The 20,828-nt window shown below is 40.1% G+C and overlaps 1 protein-coding gene across 2 annotated transcripts in view; it reads left to right on the top strand.

The window, feature by feature from the left end:
* lrrc49 (leucine rich repeat containing 49) overlaps positions 1–18,959 on the top strand; it is a 53,130-nt gene extending 34,171 nt beyond the window's left edge. The window contains exon 19 of one of the 2 annotated variants that reach the window (XM_010733111.3): positions 17,961–18,959. In XM_010733111.3, the coding sequence (XP_010731413.3) occupies positions 17,961–18,176 (216 nt within the window). In that variant the 3' untranslated portion in view covers positions 18,177–18,959. The remainder of the gene's footprint in view (positions 1–17,960) is intronic. The other variant, XM_027281820.1, reaches the window with a different exon arrangement.
* The last annotated feature ends 1,869 nt before the right edge of the window (positions 18,960–20,828 follow it).

Raw genomic sequence — 20,828 nt, 5'->3', positions numbered from 1 at the left:
TTATATATATATATATATAATATATATATAGATATATTATATATATAATATACTATTATATATAATATATATATATTCCACCCTGCTATTCTGTATATAGAGCCTCAAACGCAACAAGAAGATTTGTCACATCTTACTCTGGCATCAAAGCATCACGAAATTAACACACATGACCACAAATGTGCAACCAAAGATAGATGGATAATGTATCAGGTAGTTACTATAATAACCATAGAAATAAAAAAATGAAGAACTGTTTATATGATTATATCTGACCAACGTTATTCTACAATAATTCTAATATATCTACCCCATACATGGTCACATGGACCATACTTTGTTTAAAAGAAAGCTGTAAAAAGAGACTATGATGAGCCGTGATAACTGGACGTGTCCTCATAAAAAAGAGTGAACACTGAGTTATAACTGACCAGCCTGATGTCCTGAAGTCCGGTGTATTTTTCAGGTGATTTAATGAAGAAACGCAGTGAAATAGCACTGTGCTCTCTACTGAGCGTGTTCTCCATGAGCTGACCTCCACCAGAACCTGTCCGGAAAGCTCCCCCCACTCACAATAGTCGGAAATTCTCAGCTAAATAACAAATGGTTCAAAATGTTGTTCTTTAGTGTTTAAGAGCAGCAAAACAAGTAACCCTTCATTATAGTATTGAAAACTCTCTTCCTCTTGAGTGCTCTGCATAGTTTGAGAGAGAAAAAGAGAGTGAGACAGTGAAGGCAATGCTGTTTTGTCACTTGACCAACTACCTGAACTTGTGATATTTTCTAGTAGCCTAAGTCAGGCTGTGCGTCAACCCATTGTTGACTCTTGCTCATGTTCCAAACAGTGTTACTCTTTGTTTGTTTATTATAAAGCGTCTGTCATTTTTATGCAAGTTTAACCATCAGTAAGGTGGCTGTTCAAGAGACCAGATGTATTTTGCTACGGTATAACTCATTTTGCCTTCCAACTCTGAGGTGAATCCAGGGCTCCTGGACAGGCTGATGTTTAGTGGGAGTCAGGTATGTCACTCAACAACGTAAAAGGCCTTGGCTGTTGGTAGACAAATGGGTTGAAGTAGTAACATTTCATGAGTTGTTGCAGTTTCTCAAACCCTTGGCCATCGTTAACAAAGCTGACCTCAGGACTTTCTGCACTGCAGTCTCGCGGGGTAGTTAAACAGCGCTCTGCTCAAGCTTTCTCCGAGGAGCTTCCCGTTGTCTCGCAGCTCCTCCGGACTCAGCCCTGCCCGCCGCCACGCCCCTCCAACAGGAATTGCAGCGGGCGCTTCCTCAGGGTGAAGAGAGACAAGAGTGAGTTAGACACAGCGAAGAGCCATACACACCTGGGGATAACAGTGGCAGAAAGTGAGGTGACACAAGGTAATTAAAGTGTTTCTTGTGCCCATCAAATACACGCTGTCACCTTAGTAGTGTGGAGCAAGACTTTGGAAAAATAAACAAATTGGCTCACTTAAAAAGTGCTTTAGAATTGACAGCATAAACGTAATGGTTTCTTTAATTTCACTCAGCAGCGGGATGTGTACAATATAAAAAGCAGTGGAGGACTTTAAGCTTGATGTAAACTATAACAAATTTGCTGTCTATCAGTATGAAATCTCCTGTGATACACTACTGCACCAACATGTTCCACAGGCCAGTGCCAGGATGCTGAAATCGTCTTTTCAGAGGCTAGAGGCAAAAATTTCCGTAAAGATAAGATATGAAGTGTGTGTGTGTGTGTGTGTGTGTGTGTGTGTGTGTGTGTGTGTGTGTGTGTGTGTGTTACCAAATGCATTAACGTGTGTCAGTCTCATACATGTACAACGAGCTTAAGAAAAGTAGAACTGTGTGTGTGGCATGTTACTGTCAGTATCATGATGCCATCAGACAAGGTAAGTGTTGTGCATCCATACAAAAGTTTAATTGAGTGTAAACATCCCTTGAGAGAACAGCAGTTATGCGAGTCATAACAAAGTCAACTCAGCCAATGTTTCATAGTACAAGCAAAGACATGCCATGGTGATGGAAATCTTGCAACACTGTTTGTGGAGTTATTTTTCAATTTTGTGTTTTGAGCCAAAGTTAACATGATACTTCCGGTGCTGACGGAGTTTTATAAACAGACTGCCTATGAAATCTATTTTAAGGTCTGTGAAATATGCGAGTTTTGTAAGACTGATGGAACATGAGCCTGAAGCATTATAGTGGCTGCATTCAGGAGAAGGTCAAGGATGCAGCTGAAATAAAATCATCCATTGTCCTTTAAGCTTTATTCATTGTTAGGGGTGTCACAATTTCAAATTTAGTTCAAATCAAAAAGAGTTTTCAATTTTGACGGCTGAAGTCAAAAGCAGCATAGACAATTCTCCTAGAACAACATGATTAATCCTCATGATGGACTTTTGCAGACAAAAATCACGGCAAAAAAAAAAGTTATTGTTATATTTAAATTGGTTTTAGTGTGGCTAATAACATTTGTCAGGGTATAAAGATTGATCTATTCATCTTGACACAATCTTTAACAAGGCATAGTGCTGGAAGGAAATGTTTACATTGAAATCAAATCAATCACTGAACATGTCTTCTGCACATATATTTTTTTTTTAGTTAATTATTTTATTTTAGAGAATTTTTGTATACTTTATTATTTCTATATATCTTAAGTATTTATCTTCACCTTGTGTATTATTAGCTGCTGTAACAAGTGAATTCCCCAGTGTAGATCATAAAGTCTTATCTTATCTTGTCTTATCTTATAATTATTATCTAATTATTTACTTTCTGTCCAGAATATACACTTTATATGAAATACAGTCTCAAACAGGGAGATCAAATCTTGCAGCATTTAGTGTAACAAGCAGACACTTATGTGGAAGGATTCTGCACGCAGATAAAAGCGATTAAGATTTAAGACCGATGCAAAAAATAATCTCTGCCCTTCAGCTTTTTGTAATATTTATTCAGAACAGTCATGGATCAGTGTGAGTTGCAGCCAAGGAGAGTGCACAGTGTACCAGTTCATTTTCAACACTATTCTGAAAGGTCATTGAGGACGCTGAGGCAGTTCAAATTGACTAGAGGTTCAGCTAGACTCAACATTTCTACATTTGTTTATATTTTATTAACCAACAGAATTCACATGTGCATCACTGTCTTCCACCTCCGACTAAATACCCGCCAGAGCAACTAATTTACCAAGTTATGCCATCAAAATGGAAGTTATTCAGAGAGCTATGTGTAATACATTTTTCTAACCTAGTCAGATGATTCGACCTGGAAATTTTCCAATTTTCAGAGGAATAGTGATACTAAGAACCATTAAGAAATACGTGTTGTGCTGACATATTTGCTAGATTTTTGCCCTGCGAGGATGTTTTTCAATAACCAGGAGTGACAGACCTAAAGAACTTTTGGCTGCGGAGAGCGAGGAATGTTTGTGTCAAAGTGCCAAGTACCACCCTAACCCTGAGACACATAGTCTAATTCCCCTGCGCCTTGGTGCCAGGCTCTGTCTCACTGTCTCACACAACGTGAACACACACACACACACACACATGTATACACGCTATGCACGGCATGCACATACATGAAGACTTACCTACACACTCAACAAGAGTAAGCTGTACCCACCATATTCACATTTAAGACTCCACACATTCTTGACATATCAAAAACAAATAACATACGTTGTCCGGACACAGCACACACCTGTCATTAAACTGTAGTTAATGTTATGTTGTAGTTATGTGCGAGATCAAGTTCTCACCTGGACTCCTCAAGAACCAAGAGAACCGGCAACGTGGAGTTTGGTGGCTGCTATATGACCAGTGTCCCAAACACACGCTCTGCAGCAATCACATCATTCATCGTGACCTACGGTAGACACACCAATGAGAACTGACACATGCAACAAAAGAGTTCGATTGATTGGCTACTTGATGTGTTCTACACTCTAAAAACATGAAAGTAACTGTTTCAGCTTTGTCATAAGATATACCCAGCGTTTTTTGAGGTGGGAGCTGTGCCTCCCAAAGGGGTCCAAACAGTTGCAGGGGAGGCTTAGTGAATGAAAGCAAAAAATATTACATTAGTTTCAAAAGAGATCAAGAATAGTATAATGAGTGGGATTTTCTGACTTTCCGAGTCAGACATAATGCTTTAGAACAGACCTTTTTTTTGGATTTGATGTAGTCTGAAGTTATTTTAGCTTGGGTATCTCTTCTGGGTTCACTGGCTGAATGTCTAGGGGATCTTATAACAATCACGATTAGAGATGCAGTGATTATAGATTCTGAGGTCTATTTATAGTCTGAGAAAAAAATGGCAGTGTCCGATTCAACATTACGATGTATAAAATCACATGACAACTTGTTGTTTTGTTTCGTAATTTTGCAGTTTTAGTAAGAATGAAGGAAACAGTCTCAACGTTGAAAACATCTAGGCATTTATCATTTTGTCGAAGTTATGGCCTTAGCAAAGATAAGTACACTGTGTGTACAATTAAAAGATCTGATTGGAAGACATTGGAAACACTCAACAGCGACCCAAGAAAACAAGGTAGAAACAAAAAAATAAAATTATAAACACATTAAAGATCATTAAAACATCTAAAAAAAGAGTTAAGAGTGAAGAAAAGTTTGCTTTCTTCTTTATGCTTTCTGGTGGGGAGATGAGAACAGGTTTGACATCTTTCCAGTCTTTGTGTTAAGGCTAAGCTAACAAGCAGCTGGATAGTAACCTTCAATTTACAGACACCGTAAGACACCCCAGCAGAAAGCAAAGCGGTAGAAAGAGTGAAACTACTCCTAAAATTTTCAATTTGTTTAATTACAATATATTGTTTTGAAATGGTATATTGAACAAAACAGCAGGAGGGCTGCATTAAAAACCGAGCTGTTTCTCACCTCCTGGCCATTGATCCTCTGCAAGTTGAAGTGGTGGAGGCGGTAAATGACGAAGGACCGCCACAGGGCCAGACTGACCACTGGATTGGCCCTCCGGGTGGATGGTCAGCTGGTCAAAACGCCTCACCTGAGCCAGGGCTGCCAGTTGGGGCAGAGGCTGATGTTAGTTTTCCAAGAAGATCAGGTGCTGCAGAAAAAAAGTAGTTTGTTTTAGAGTGGTTGAACTAGAACAACTTGAACATTTAGATTTGAAATATATTTGGCCAAACAGGAATAATGAAATTATTAAAAATCTATGAAATTGACGTTCTTGTTGTAACCATTCTTCCCCGATTTTGAATTTTGAAGTGAAAGTAGATCATTACCAAACCACTGTCGAATTGGACTGGAAAATTGGTTTTGATTTAAACTGTGATTTCACTGTAGTAGTAGAGTAGTACAGTAGTAGTAATCCTCTTAGTCACCTAACTGTATTTAGTCAAGCTTGTGGCAGGCAACTGAAAACTTTTGACAGTTGGTGTTTCTTTCAAGAAACAGTAGAGTCAGTTAGATAAAAATATCATCCTAATTACACTGCATGAAAGGTTTCATTCATAATATTTAATGTGAAGAAAATTATGTAACTGTATGACTGTCTGGAACAAAATTAGCTTTGTTTGGTTTAGACAATCAAAGGCTCACCACTGAAACTACTTCTAAAGACAACTAAATGTCTTCTCATTGGTTTACCATCACAATGTTTTTCTTCAGGAGGTTAGAATTACCTGAACTGGATATCCAGTACCTTTGTTATCTGCGGTGGTCAGATCATGTTAAATTAGCCTTAGGAAAAATGTACATTGTGCACTGTGTTACTGTATGCTAGTACCACAAGAAGAAAATGGTTCAGCAGATGAAGTGAAAAGTTGTCTTCTCAAGGAAATTATGTCCAATTAACCTACGGCTCATATGGTATGTGGCAAGATCCCTCACCAATAGATTAGGGAACTTGACCCTTATCGTGGCAGTGTTGGTACGATGGCGTCAAAGTTGATGTAGCGGAAGGTTATTACAGTGACAGCCCCAGCAGTCTGAACTCCCCAGCCCCTCTCCAGGCCTCCAGGGCCAAGACCAAATAAAACGCAGGGTGTCTCCATCCAGCTCCGCCAGATGACTGTCAGAGAGGGACAAGCCTGAACGCTGCCACTCCCTGTCCTCCACAGCCTGCACATAGACAGACACACACACAGAAACAAAACATGATATGCTGGATGCACAGAATATGTTGATATTGAAGACTATCTTGGAGCTAAAGGTGCTTTGCTTAAATTTGTTGAAAAAGCAGGTATTGTGCTAAAGAAGGAAAAATCAACATTGCTACAGACACACAGTGGTCTAGTCAATGTCCTATTTGTCTTGCCTAATTGCTTTCTATCTCCTATAAGACAGCTGAAGTGCCCTTCCCTGATAAGAGAGTCGTGAGAGTGGAGAATCTGGGTGAGTCTCAAGGAGACATAATCTCTTCCAGAGCCCATGTGCTCAGCCCTCTGGGTCTGCTGACACTCAGGGGACTTTTTCAGCATGGCAGGGCATCAGATGGCTACTGGCTGCACGCTACTCAACACTGATCATTCTGTTTCAGCCCGCCAACAGACAATCACCCCTATTCATATTCACACTCTCCCAATCTCCTTGCAATAGAAAGCCATAGTGCTTAGAGGACTAATCCCTTGATTACAGAACTCAATTGTGATTCTTGTTGAGACCGATTTTGTGTCTTTGAGTCAAGTGAGACAGAAGTAAGAGTTGGTGTCGGGGACAGATAAAGAAAAGGAGATGAAAATGGCAGCAGATATACCATGAACAGAGAGGTACATATAAGGAACAAAATGGAGCTGCACTGTAACTGAAGCTTGCCACCTTTTTGCAGACACAGTAAGACTGATCCCCCAGAGGTCACTCCTCTCTGTACCAGAGAGAAGAACAGTTTCCTCTTTTAATGCCCAGGTCCAGAATACATGATATATTGTCTGTTAGATATTACTGTGTTAGATTAGGCGATTCATAAATACTTGAATAATACCTGCTCAAAACATGACAGGCTGACATTGGCTCCCCAACCATTGTCACTTGCTAACTTCAACAAAATAGATTTCACCGTGAAGGAGGTGTTATGGCTGCTTCCATGAACACAATGTAAACAATCTAAATGTCTATGATACTGGGCTGTCTAATGTTTGGAAAGGCGTGAAAAAGAGAGAAAAAAGGTGACCCCCTTGCAACATCACTAAAAGCATCATTCCTCTTTCATTTTCAACGTTTTACAGTTGTGCACAAAAGAGGACATGTAATGAAGTGCAAAAGAAATTCTGAAATGCTAGTCCTTTGTTGGGACGCCCTGATGCATAGCAGATGCAGCGTGTGATTGCCATCCACCAAGACGCACTGCACAAAATAAAACAACTGATTATCGCCCATCGGCATCCCCAAACAGACTGACACCCTACATCTGCCAGATCAGGCTATGATAGGACTGATACCAGGTAGCCGGACCCTGGCATAAGGAAGAGGATCAAACATTTGGAGAAAAAATCATTAACTGGATTACGTGAGTTATGCTGGCAGAAGACTGGAGTCTAAGGAGGTCCAGGTAAAGAAGAGAAGAATGAAGACAGAGAGAGATAAGAGAGAGAGATATTTTCAGGGTAAATAAAAACCACCTCTGCACCTACTGATGTTCACAGACTGTAAGTATTTTCTTTCTTGTCCAAGATCCAAATACATTTGGATAACACAGTGAATCCTCACAAGAAAGAAACAAGAGAGTCGTGTTCTTTGGATTTAAGAGACTCTTTGGGGTAAGACAGTGATTGATACCAGTAATTATAGTGGAACATTGCACCAGCCCACATCATATGTGTAAGCTGATGGAGGAAAAACATGACAAAACACTGACATCAGGTTCTTGGTGGGTGATACTTTGGCCTCGATGTCACCATTTCAGGCCATGGCTGGTTGGGAGACTTTCTGTGTATGGAGTAGATAGTTGTGAAATAACACAAAGTCTTCTTTGAGGCTGTAGTTTGCCTTGGAGTTTGCATCATTTTAATTAGTTTCGGTAAGTTTTAATTACGCTTGGGGAAATAAGAGAAGCCACAAATACATTTGCCACAACAACCAGATTAATCGTAATAAAGCCTGAACCTCTTCAAATAAACCTGTGACTGAGGGAATATCCCACTCAATAACAATATTTGTTTCCAAATTACTTTACATGATACCTAAGGTGATCCTCAGTATCCTCCATGCACCTGGTCATTCTTAGGAAATGTCAAGGGATGGCCATGGGACAATATGGGGGGATGCCATGGATATATTAAGAGGAGGCGTGGATATGGTGTGGCAGAGGCATCCTTGCTGTCATTTTTACCCAGTGGCCAATTGCCAACTCAAACTAAAATCCCTGAAAGCATAGAAAGCCTCCCCCAAAGACCACAATGACAAACACACATCTGTAAAACTGTTGACAGGACCCCGAACAACACACAGGTCAGTTATTATTCGTTTTCTACCTTACATTACTCTTGTACACTGCTGGATTATAACTGAAGTGGGCACTGACAGATGTGAAAAGGTGTCAAAATATGTACATGTTAAAATGAATGTACTCTGTCAGATGATGGAATGTGCATTAAAATGTAAAGAGGATTGGCTAGAGCCGGTAAACACCAAAGTATAAAGCCAGGCTTGGTAAAGGAGAAATTCCAAGGGTGTCCTGTCCAAGCACACACATGGACAAAACAGGGGACTTGGCCAGCAATAGAGGGGGTGCCAGACACTGAAAGGCAGTTTAATTCTTCAGGGCATAACACGTCTTCGAAATGTAGGCTTGCCAAAAGCAGTAAATTTAGAGCATTTGGAAGTGGTGCAGGAGATGGAGAGTAACACTTTAGATAATCCACGTAAAGAAGAGAGTAACTTCTGTGCGCCTGGAAGTGGCCATCAACAGACTCTGTGCTGCGTCACATATGTTTGCCCCATAATCATTGCCGAAAGGCTGCCAGGTGTCCCGAATCCCCTGCTGACATGAACCCGGCAACTTACACAAGGCAAGATAAGACAGAATGAAGATCTGTCACAATTACATGGATCCTGGTGGCCTATTAGACTCAGAATCAGATTCAACTAGACAATCTCAACCTACAGGAGTATAAAAAAGAGCATTTGTCATCTCTCAACAACTTAATCTCCACGACATGACTTGTAGCATGCACATGTCTCCAATTGCTGAATACTGTGTGGTAGTGATGCGTATGAAACATTACTCTCCAAGCTGTCATTTCTAAAGAGCATTTCATCATTACCATTCACTCTGTGTGAAAGTGAAACAAATGGTTCAAGTGGCAGATACTGGTGCAGTGCAGATGTTGGGCTTATTGGTGGCTGAGAGCGGCAGACTGTTACTGTAAAGTGTTGTTTTATAGTTTCATTTTAAGGAATTGTGTAGATAACTCATTGATTTATGGGCTGAAAGCCACCGCTCGAGGTCTCAGCACAGCTCTTTATAAATGTACAAATAACATAAAAGCTTTTCCGTTCCCCACATGATGACTAACCCCACTATTGGAATTTCTGAGTAATAACTCTTTCGCTTTCACGCACCCCTACTCCCGTCTCTCAGGGGAAATGAGGTCAAATAAATCTTAGTTTGGCACAGGAACAAACCTGGGCCTGCATCACAGTCACAACTTTGGCAGTGCCACAGGCTTGTCCTCATAACTTATTGTAGGAACACATTGAGACAATCATGCTAAATGTGCTGTCCACATTCACACAACCTCATTCTTAAATTGTCACCAAACTGGGGCTGCTAATGCCAAACAGAGGGTGACATCACGTTTTTTCCCAAATTTTCATCACATTTACTATAATCTGAGCAATGTTGTTGTTGTTTTATGTAAATGCTTTGCATTGCACATAACAAGCACAACACTGTACATTTAGAGTTGCATAGCAATTGATATGATGATTAAAAAAAAAAAATCAAACTGTAGTTAAAGGCAGTTTTTATGCAGAAGAATCAGATATACTGTTCTGACTTTGTAACTTAATCCATTAAAAGTGAGTTTTAAGTTGCCTCTAATTATAAGGTAGTCTCAGCAACATAGAGTTAAAGTTCATACTCAGAAAGAAACACACAGTGTTGCCCTGCTCCCAGGCTGCCACTGAGCAGACCAGAATGTGTGAACTGTCCAGCCGCTGACCTAAATGGAAGACCAAGAATCTGTTCGATTCTGTATAGCAGGATTAGGGATGACCTGTAAACAAACCATACAGTGTCTCTTCAGGGTGCAAAGGATAATGTCTTCCTGCTGTTAGTAATTCTGGAATTCACACCCCAAAGACCTGAATGTGATGTCACGCACTAGTGAGGCAAGAGTGTTCACAAGCCTCAAAGCAGAGACAAGTTCATCCATCATCTGCCTCTTCATGCTCTGCATTTGGTAATATAATGTAATTTATTTCAGTGGCTAGTACTTCAGTCTGACAGCATATGGGCTGCACTGTGTAGGCATAATAAGCCCAATATACCCCACACAGCTCAACAAACAACCTTTAAATTTCTCACCTACTTACATATAGCCAGGCATTTTGAGGATTGATCTTTTGACTTTTCAGTCACAGCTATTGCTGTATTTCATGTTACGGTGGTGGTGCTAGGGTTTGTAAAGGCCCTTGTTTATTTGAAATTCATACAAACCAAAGTAATACAACTCTCATCGCATAACATTGTGGTACGTTGAATCGCGTGAGTCCTGTTCGTCACCATAACCTGTTAGGCCACAGACTGAAGTTATAATAGACCTTGTAAAGGAAAGCCATTGCCATTGAGGGATTGCGCTTCGGGGCCATTTTCATATCCTGGTGCAGGAAGGAAAAGCCGTCTTTGAAACAGGTAATAATAGTCCTTGACACGCCCCCACTTTCATCTCAGCCCCTCCTCCTCATAAGTCATCCAGACCTGGATCACAGTCGGTGTGTATATCAGAGCCTACGCTCACATTAGACTCAGCACAGACTGTTGATTTAGAGCACTCCAACATTAGGTTATAACAGTGGGAAGAAAACTCTCCTCAGACACTAGACATGCATAGACTGATTTTAACCAGAGAGCTCACAGAGCTCAAGAACCCACGCCCCGGGAGTAAGTAAAGGGGTCATTTTATTGAGAATATTTCAAGATGGGTTTGATACACCAGCTGTTACAGGATCAGATATGTAACCAGGATGATCTCTCTACAGTACATGCTCTATTTTGACTATTCTGTACACTGTAAGTAGGCATTTCTGCAGATTTCAGTATTTAAGTTCATGAGAACCCGACTTAGCGACCTTCCCATGTAAGAAACAAGTTTGTGTGTATGTATGAGTGTCTCTCTGTACCACATTTACTGTTACTTCATGTAACACTGCTGAAGGGAAATTCCGTTCTACCAATACAGAAGAAGTGTCAAAAAGACATATTCTCAAAACCTTGGCAATAAAACAGCTACATGGCTAGATATCACAAGCCAAGTCAACTCATAAAATCTGTGATCAGGCTGTGTCTCATGAAGTTTACTTGGTCAATATAGACAACTTAGTATTTTTTGGCATTTAGGGGTCGGGCCAGTACTTATTTTGGAGTTTATGGGATTGTATATGGCAGGGTTAACACACACACACGCATTTTAGTCTTACTTGGGATCTGCCGGGCTGTGTGGACGGCTGTGGTGCGGAGTCTTGTCTCCGTTCCCCCTGATGGTCGCTCTGGTCCTGAACCGGGGCTTACCCGTCTGAAAAAAAAAAGAAATCAGCATCAAACAAAAATATTCTTTTGAACCTTCTCAGATGAGAAGCTACAAGCCGGGAGACGAGGCTCAGATTAGAGGTGTTGTAGATCAAAATCAAAGTCTCTGCTCTATAATTATTACGACATTACAGGAGTAGAAAAACTGCACATATCAAACATAAAATTAAGATTGTCAATCCAGCAAAAATTGGCACAAACTACCCTCACCCATGCTTCTGTATCTCCCAAGTAGTCCCTATATTGGTACTTTGAAGGACATTTCCTCCATCTTAGTTGTCAATCACAATAAAAGGCTATACCATCTTGACATCTCTTAATGGATGTCATTTTAAATGTTATTTACCATCTTCTACTTTGTTGCTTTACCTCTCATTGACTATCGTGTTCTATTCAGACATCACTGACATATTTGTCCAGATTTTTTTGTAAACATGGAACTGGTTTTAAAATGACCACAGTGACCAACATTGTTGGCCAACAGCTCTGAAGGGTTGGCAGTTTTAAGTGAAAACTGGCCCTCTCAACAGATACCAAAATCAGAAGAGGGAACTCATGAGCACTGAACATATATCATATCAAACTCCTGGACCTCTTTACCACGCATAAGATAGATTCATTTCTTGTGTTTTAGCTTCCAAACAGTCTGATTAAACTAAATAATTAGACTGTCTAGTGTTAGCAATGTTGACTTACCAAATACAAATAGTATGTAACGGTAGAATGTAACTGTCAACAGACTTGTAAAATGTTGACTAATAGTACAGATATTTTATTTATCCAGGAATGAAATCTCAAACAACAATTAGTTTATCATGGGTCACTAAAATCTCCACTGTAACACTTAAATAAAATCCTTAATAAAAACTGGATGAAGCACTTGGCTGGCTTGAAAAATTAAACAATTCACAATTAAATTTTTTATGGCTGATCAATAGGCTACCAAATATCTCAGAAAACTAGAGTTTTAAAAGCCATGCTAACTACTCGGAAAAGGCTATATTTGCACAGCAGTGGGTGGAGAAAGACTCTAAACGCCAAATGCTGATGTTAAGCAGGGAAAATCCTATCATGTATCTTAGTTTACTATGTTTTACCATGCTGGCTACATTTGCTGATTAGCATTAAACAGAAGTACAGCTAAGGCTGAGGAATGTCATTGGTTTTGTAGATTACTTGGGACCACCAAAAGTATTACAATTCACCCTGGTGGGACATAAATGTCTGTACCCGATTTAAGTAAAACCACAAATCTCATAGTGGCGCTACAGCAAAAGCCAGGGGATCACTAAAATCTTCAGGATTAATCATCTGAGGACCATAAATGTCTGTACATAAGTTATTCAAACGTAATCCATAGCCTATAAAAAGGCCAATAGGTCAGTAATTTCAGCTAAGGAACTGAGCCTGAATGGACTGTGCATTTCTCTAAGTATATGAATTATGTAGATTTAAACCACGATTATACTACTGAAACCACAATTCACTCTGGCCAAACCGAACATGAATCATACGTAACATTGGGTATTTTACAAGCCAGTGGCTCTAGTTTTACAAATGTGACATGACTCCTGCTGGAGTGATGTGTACCTGGTTCATCTGGAGAAGGGTCCTGTGCCAGGCCATTGGCTGGGCGGGGCTGATGGGCGGGGCTGTTCTCTGGACTAACTTCTTCTTTAGCACGTTGGTGGTGGGCGCTCCAGGCAGGCCCGGACACCCTCCCACTCGTGGCTGCATTACGGATGGCCAGACCCGTTTTCTCTTGATAAAAGGACACACACACACACACACACACACACACACAACACACACACACACGATCAAAGGACAAGAAGTTTCAAATGACAATTCCTTAGCAGAAACAGAGGGCATAGATGAAGTTAATGAAATCTCTGTCTATCTTTACATAATCACAGGCAAACTTATACCTCTCGTCTTCCTTGTCTCTATCATATCACATTGCACTCAAGTAGATTTGAAATCGTATATGTGTGTTGTCCAAATAATTTGCTTCTGTTATTACAGCATTTCAATTTAACTGCAGTTGCTCTCGTAGCAGTGAAAATGACATTCCTGCCCTGCAAACAAGGAAATTTCTGATCTTTTAATTGGTCTTTCCTGGCCTAGCTGTCTATTTCGTATACCCAGTTATGGAATGTGCCACTCCTCAATGCAGGGGTGAGTCAGTACCAATTCATAGTGAATCCTTCGCCCTTATGAACTCTGGCTACTGGCATTCAATAACAGTTTCTCAACACCGGGGAATTAGCAGGAGTGTAGGTTACCGAGAGACAATGTGTTCCACACAGAGACCATCTCTCAGCAAGAGTAACCACTGCAGGCGCAGACACAGCAGGGGCACATTAATATATACTGTCACACACCACACATACAATGACTGCAAAACAGATGCCTGTGCAAGACTGAACCATCTTAGACCATTTAAGAACTAAAGTAAAATTTACCACTGAGGACAGTGTTATCCCTCCTTATATTAACAATGCCCCCAAAAGGGCACTTGTGTTTGTGTATTACTGAAGTACTAATGTATATATGTTTGAAAAGTTGAAAGTCCATGTCCAGCATCAGAAAAAGTGATTTAATGGCCCACTAAAACACAGCCTCAGCAATCACAGGACTCATAAGTTAGAAGACAAGAAAGAAAGAAAAAAGTGGATGTATCTCAACAAATCTTGGCATGAACAAATATTTTAGAGGTTTCTCATTAAGTATGTTTTGATGGGTGAGTATGATTAGGAGGACTAGAGTTATGCCCAAATACACACATCACCCTTCTTTACACCTGGATACTATCATTGTAATGGTGGCCGGATGCTGGCTAATACTGTAAAATGAGTTGAGTCCAAAATCCACAATACAACATAACATTCAAATGCTACGTAAAACAGGTCTACCCAGTGCTTTGAACCTTTGCAACTAAGTATCTCTTCCGACCAAGAATATGAACCATACAACAGCCAGTGTATGAAAAGGGGCACCAGTGAGTTCAGAGGACTCTTGTTAATCTACTTGAGTTGTAGGCTGTTATGTGTATTTGCTCTATAATTAAACTTAAATCCAGGCAGACAAACACAAGAGGAGCAAATCAGATCACAGCGATACCTTATGAATGGTCTGCTTGTGACTCTCCCTCTTCTTCTCCTCCTCTTTTCGAGCCTGTACACACCAGCCATGCGCCGATCCTCGTCCTGAAAAAGAAGCTTGTTCTATCAGAGTGTCGCTCCATTCATGAGTTCTGAATTATTCAAGAGAAGAGGGGAACCACAAAAGAGGCCGCCTGGAAGACTGTTCTCTACAGCAGAATTGGACCACTGTGGGAGATGGGAAGAGATTCTCACACCAAGCCGGTGCAACACAGGATTATATGTCCTGATTTTTCGTCTCGGATCAACTGAGCCCAGCTGTTGGGGAAACAACCAACTCCACAGAAATGCACTGCTGCCAACAAATTGAGTGTGGCCAGTTGAGGCGTGGGGGTATCTTCAGCTGTTTGGTGCACATGCTAGAGCCAAAGACGATGTCTCCAGTCTGTCAATAGAGGCAAAATGCAAGCTCATGGAGTCAAGCAGTGTCAGCTGTGGCGCAGTAAAGAACCAGGGCTGCGTTAAGTTTGAAAGTCCTTTTGTGAGCAAAAAACAGTATTCTCATGGGAAACCAAAGTGCAAAGGGTGCTAGTTCTGGAGTATTTTTGTTAGTGGGTCGCTGTCCACATTAGTTGATTAATTGGTTGTTATTATTGGCCATTTATATATAGTGTAAGTTCTGTTCATGAAATTAAATTTTATTACAATAGTTGTCTTTTATTTTATGAGTTTTGGTCATATTAAATGTAAAGTAAATATTATAATCAGATTGTGAAATTATGTTCTATTAGTGAAAAATTATAATGTACTACAAGCCATGATAATAGTCCTGTCTATATGTATGTTATCCAAACAGTCTGGCACAATATCCACAAATCTGGCCATCTGCCAGCAGCCAGATTATACCTTATCTCAGATAATCTGATCTCACTTCCACTGACAGGCATCGTGACTGAGGGCACTCTTTTACAAATCAGTAGGAGGGGAAAATCTAGCTATCTTCCAGTGTTACGCAGAATTTGTGCCCCAGCAATATCATGACCACCTTTTGAAAAACTGGAAACTTCTCCTAGACCTTAATGTGATTGTCAAATCAAACTTTGATCTTCTAAAAATAACTTCTGGAAATGAAACCTTTCCGTTTTGGATTGACTGCTACAGACAGAGTTTGTTGTAGGGGTTCAATGAGGCCCTGGAGATAATGAAACTTGCTAAACCTGTTAAGGACCCTAAATTTCAAGTGAAAAATGAAATGGTGAAATTGGAGTTACAAGTGTTTTTTTCAAAGTATCACAGTATGTTTCTGGAGGGCAAGGTGTGGGTATTACAGATTTCCTTAAGTACAAGCTCAGGACCTGGATGCTCCTGCTTGACAGCCTCTAAGGCAGGCTGTATTCAACTGTAAGTCACTTTGTGACATGCTATATAAATACAATGACTTCATATTTATGGCCATTGGTATAATCATTGTTTTTTTTAGGTTGGGATATAACATTAGTGTATTGTAAATGCTTAAGATTATGGTTTAGTCGCGATGCATTTTTGCCCTAATATGCAAACCAAGAATGCTGCACCCATGTCAAAGAACAAAGATTACAGTATGACATTGTCAAATACAGTACGGAGGCTGGGACATGCCGCATTGACAGTGAAGAGGTGACTGCCTATGTGGGTTATCCTAAGTTTGTTTTTGAACTATGAAATCATCACATTTTTATCAATCAAAGTTTAGTTTCGAGACAGAGTCGCATCACAGACTCAACATGGTACGTGCTGTCAGGAACATTATGCTCCGACAGTGGCACAAGGTTTTGGGCTATTAGCCAAAAATGAATGTGTGATAACATATAGGAAATGCAACACAGGCTTTCGTAATACAACACAGTCGTGTTTCAGTTTTGGGATTGTCATTCATGTTGCTTTGGTTGCTTACATGTATTATAGTACTGCAGTATAGCAATAATAAAACTATATGTGAGATCTCCCTGTCTGGTCATATGATGTTACTGCCAACTGTGTGGTAATAATAAAAATACCCAAATGGGCTAATGTACAGCCACAGCTAAATTTAGCGAATTAGCCAGGAGCTACAGACACAGTTAACCAGTTTGAAACTTACTGTGATGCGCTTCATGTCCAGCTGTCTCAGATGAAGCACACAGCGCAGAACGGCCTGCTTGTCCATGTCGCCAGGGCTACAGGATTCCCATCCAGGGTGAGTCTCAGAAAGGGAGCGTGACTCGCCAAGGCAGGCTAGCTGATCAAAACTAGACCACAAGGAAGAACACTTTGAATGACGATCTAAGAGTTTAAAGCAATGTTCCACTCTAAAACACAAGGTACAACTGAATGCTTTATAATGATACACAGAGACATGGGGACCTAACCCAGTAATTGGAATCCTGAGTCAGCACGACAGAGTACCGTCAAAACAAGTATATATATATATATATATATAAAATAGAATAAGTCGTTTATATTTATTTATTTACTCACTCAGCAGTTAAAAACAAAAAATACCAACAGTGCATCACAGGACAATCTAACCTTCTTTCCACCAAGAGTGTGCAGAGTGGCATATTTGTGGATGTGTTTGTGCAGATCAGGCACTGCAGTACAATATGAGTACTTGCTTTGGCTTTATATTGCTTTTGCTTTTCTGCCTCCTGTTCAGATCACCTCTTTTGCTCTTTCACTGCTTCCATCAGCAGATTTTTCATCTGGTTCTCATTTGAAACTACATCAAAGTAAAACTTTTAATTCAATTAATGTCATTATTCTAGCTTTTTATCCAGTTCCACAATAAAACCAATACCAGCAATGAATTCATGCTACATGCAAGTATTGTCTATGTAGCTAATGCTGGATACATTTTATGCTTCTGTGGCATATAGAACTACACTGTTGTCCTAAAAGGTCGACATATAAGGTTCAAACTATTGCACTGCATTGCATTTCTCTCTAAAATCAGAAGATTTGTGCATGTGCACTGTGATAGCTTCATTTTAAATTATGATATGTCTAATGAGTGTGTAAGCTTTTGCTATTTCCCACTACACCTCACCTTAATATATGTATTACAACCAAATAAATGTGAATAATTTTTTCTTGTTTCCCTAACAGGAGGGCAGTGTAGAGTCATCGGAGCGCGCTACCATGATAGAGCAGTACCTCCAGGAGTTGGTCCAAAGGGCATCAGACACCAATCTGAAGGGCGAAGCTCTACACAAGCTCTGGCCCTCCATGTTTGCAGAGATGGTGAGGGACTGTGTGTTGGAGATGAGGGACCGAGCGGCCTTCCGCCAAGCTAGCCTTGCAAAGCTCTCTGAGACCAAGTGAAGAGGACCAAAGGTTCACTCTCAGACACACATGTGCACACATGGACATAGCTTGCTTGGGGCTTCATCTCAAAAACTCCCTAACACATCTTCACTTAGTGACTTATCACTGACTATCAGTTATTAAAATCTTTGGAAACTGAAGGGCGTATTTCCCTTGTCTGTGGGAAGCTCCTTCTTAGGAGGGATGTAGACTGTTTTAAAGATGTCTGAAGAAATTGTCATGACAGAAGCATCTTGATTGAATGTAGATTTTCAATGAAAACACAGTTTGATTCTTCAGTGGTTGGAGCTGTAACTTACTTGAAGGAAGTCAAAGGGACCCTACATAGCATCCTGTGCACTTTAAAAGCCTTCTGAATGAGCCCTCCTCACCATTACTGTCATCAGCTGAAAATGTCTGGTGTCTCTTTTGTCGAGACTAGAATGCTTTTTCTGTGTCTTAAATCTTGATCGTGCATCGCTTTCTCACTTTCTCCTGCCTGACATAAAAAGAAGGGCACAAACAAGGACATGGACTTTTCTTTGTTTACCACTGATTTTCTGTATTGTACTTAGTATTAAAAGATTCTGTACTAACACTCAGTTTGTCTACATGGTTTGCACGATGGTTTTCTCTACAAAATCTGGCCACAGGAGTGAAGAAAACATCTTTCTTTAATCAGGCATCAGATCTGGGTGCAAGTGTTTGCCTGTTCCTGTAACAGTGAGTCCACCTCTGAAGTATGTTAATGTTCAAGTTCATCTCTCCTGGTTCTCTTAGGGAGTTTACGCTTGCATTGTCAACACCTCACAGACCACTGTGTGTGTGTGTGTGTGTGGGTGTGTGTGTGTGTGTGTGTGTGTGTGTGTGTGTGTGTATGAGGGTCCAGGAACCATGAAGGGTCCTTTGAGTAGTGTGAACTCCGACTGGAATGTCCCTGAAGGCATAGAGGCTCACTCAAACCATCCCACAAAGAATTTTTTAACTCCTTATTTAATAAGGGCACGTAGATCATTGCACTGACCTAGAGGAGTAACTGCAGGGGGATGGAGTGAACACCTCCACACACACACACACACACACACACCAAAGAGTTGATAGGTGCTGCTGTCCAACGTCATCCATTACACTGGAAATCAATGCCTTGCTCAGGGGTATTTGATTTAAGAACAGCAGGATGTGTTATTAACTGAGTTGTCTCTTCTCAGTGTTGGGTTATTTCTTTCTGGTTTTCTCAATCATTCAGGTGTTACACTGCTTCGAAAGTTGTGTAGAAGGCTTCTTTATATGAATACTTTAGACAAACATACAGGAAACACAAATGTCTTATTTTTTTTAAATGTGGTGTGAGCGGTTAACATGAGAACCTAACTGTTTAATCTTCTGAAGATGGCCCAGATTTTCCAAATACAAACAGATTTGTTATTTGTATAATATGCTGCTTTTTGGGGCACCTGTCCCCTGGAGATCTCATCTGAACATGTAAAATAAATGCTGTGTTTTCTGCTTGGATGAGACACCTGTGTGTCTCAGGGCAAATGTTTGCTATCAAAAAGCTACAGCGAGTTTATTTTGAGCAACTCTGATAAACAACCATTCTCTGTGCTGACACATTTAGTTGTTTTATGACGCTACGGCTGTCAACATTGTGAGAGCAGTCTAGTCCCGAAGGACTGACACAATTCACTAGTGACAGCATGAAGACATTGACAGTGAGAACACTGTTTGATTGCTGGAAAGCAGTTTATAGAAGTCAAGACAGTGCAGTTGTTGAGGCCCACATAGTGAAGAGGGCTCAACACATTAACAAAGTCCATTTGTCTTGGTGAGTAATAAACCACAATCAATCTGTTTCTCAAATTAAAAGTGTTTCTTCTTTACAGAGCCTCATAATGACATTTGTGGTAAATTTATTCCCATTTTTGGCATTTGATTGAAGGCATTGCTCCAGGTCTTGATGACTGTGAGTGCATGAGAACCACTGTTAGCTAATTTCTGTGCTGCAAGAGTTTTTCTCCATCTGTTTATCCACCCAACATCTTTGTCCAGATCAAGGTATTGAAGACCCGCTATGAGCTTCCATTTGTGCTATCTTCAAGCCAAACAACAGCTTTTCACCTAAGAGACCAAATGTCAAAAATCATATAGGTCAAATATCACCATGGTGATTTCATGCCCACGCTGAAGAAGAAAATTGGGTTGTAATGAATATTTCAGTTTCTAATGGCTGATATAATGTGTCCTAATGCTTATACTATAAAATATGTTTGAATTTGAATATTAATAATGAACTGTTTTGGCAATTAGTCTATAAAAATAATGTACTTCTATTAGCATACATTTATATATGGTTTGCACCAATGAATGCCAGCCACTATAAACTTATTTACTTACTTACTTACTTATCTTTTTTGTTAATTGAGCGGTAAGAGGTCACTCCATCTCTTATCTTTTGTGTCAGCTGACACTAGTTTCTAAAATCAAGCTCTAATTACAGGCAGAAATTCACATTAATAACTTAACTTATATAACTTATTGTATAATCACCTGAAAATCTGAATATTCATATTTTGTTACCTTAGAATGAGTCTATCTAGTGATGCTCAATCTAGACACACAGCATGTTAAGCCCCCATGTTTCTACTAAACACTGGCTCTAGAAATTGAGGT

Source organism: Larimichthys crocea, chromosome VIII (genome assembly GCF_000972845.2).
Source record: "Larimichthys crocea isolate SSNF chromosome VIII, L_crocea_2.0, whole genome shotgun sequence".
In the NCBI taxonomy this organism is placed as follows: Eukaryota; Metazoa; Chordata; class Actinopteri; family Sciaenidae; genus Larimichthys; species Larimichthys crocea.
This window is presented reverse-complemented; position numbering and strand designations above follow the sequence as displayed.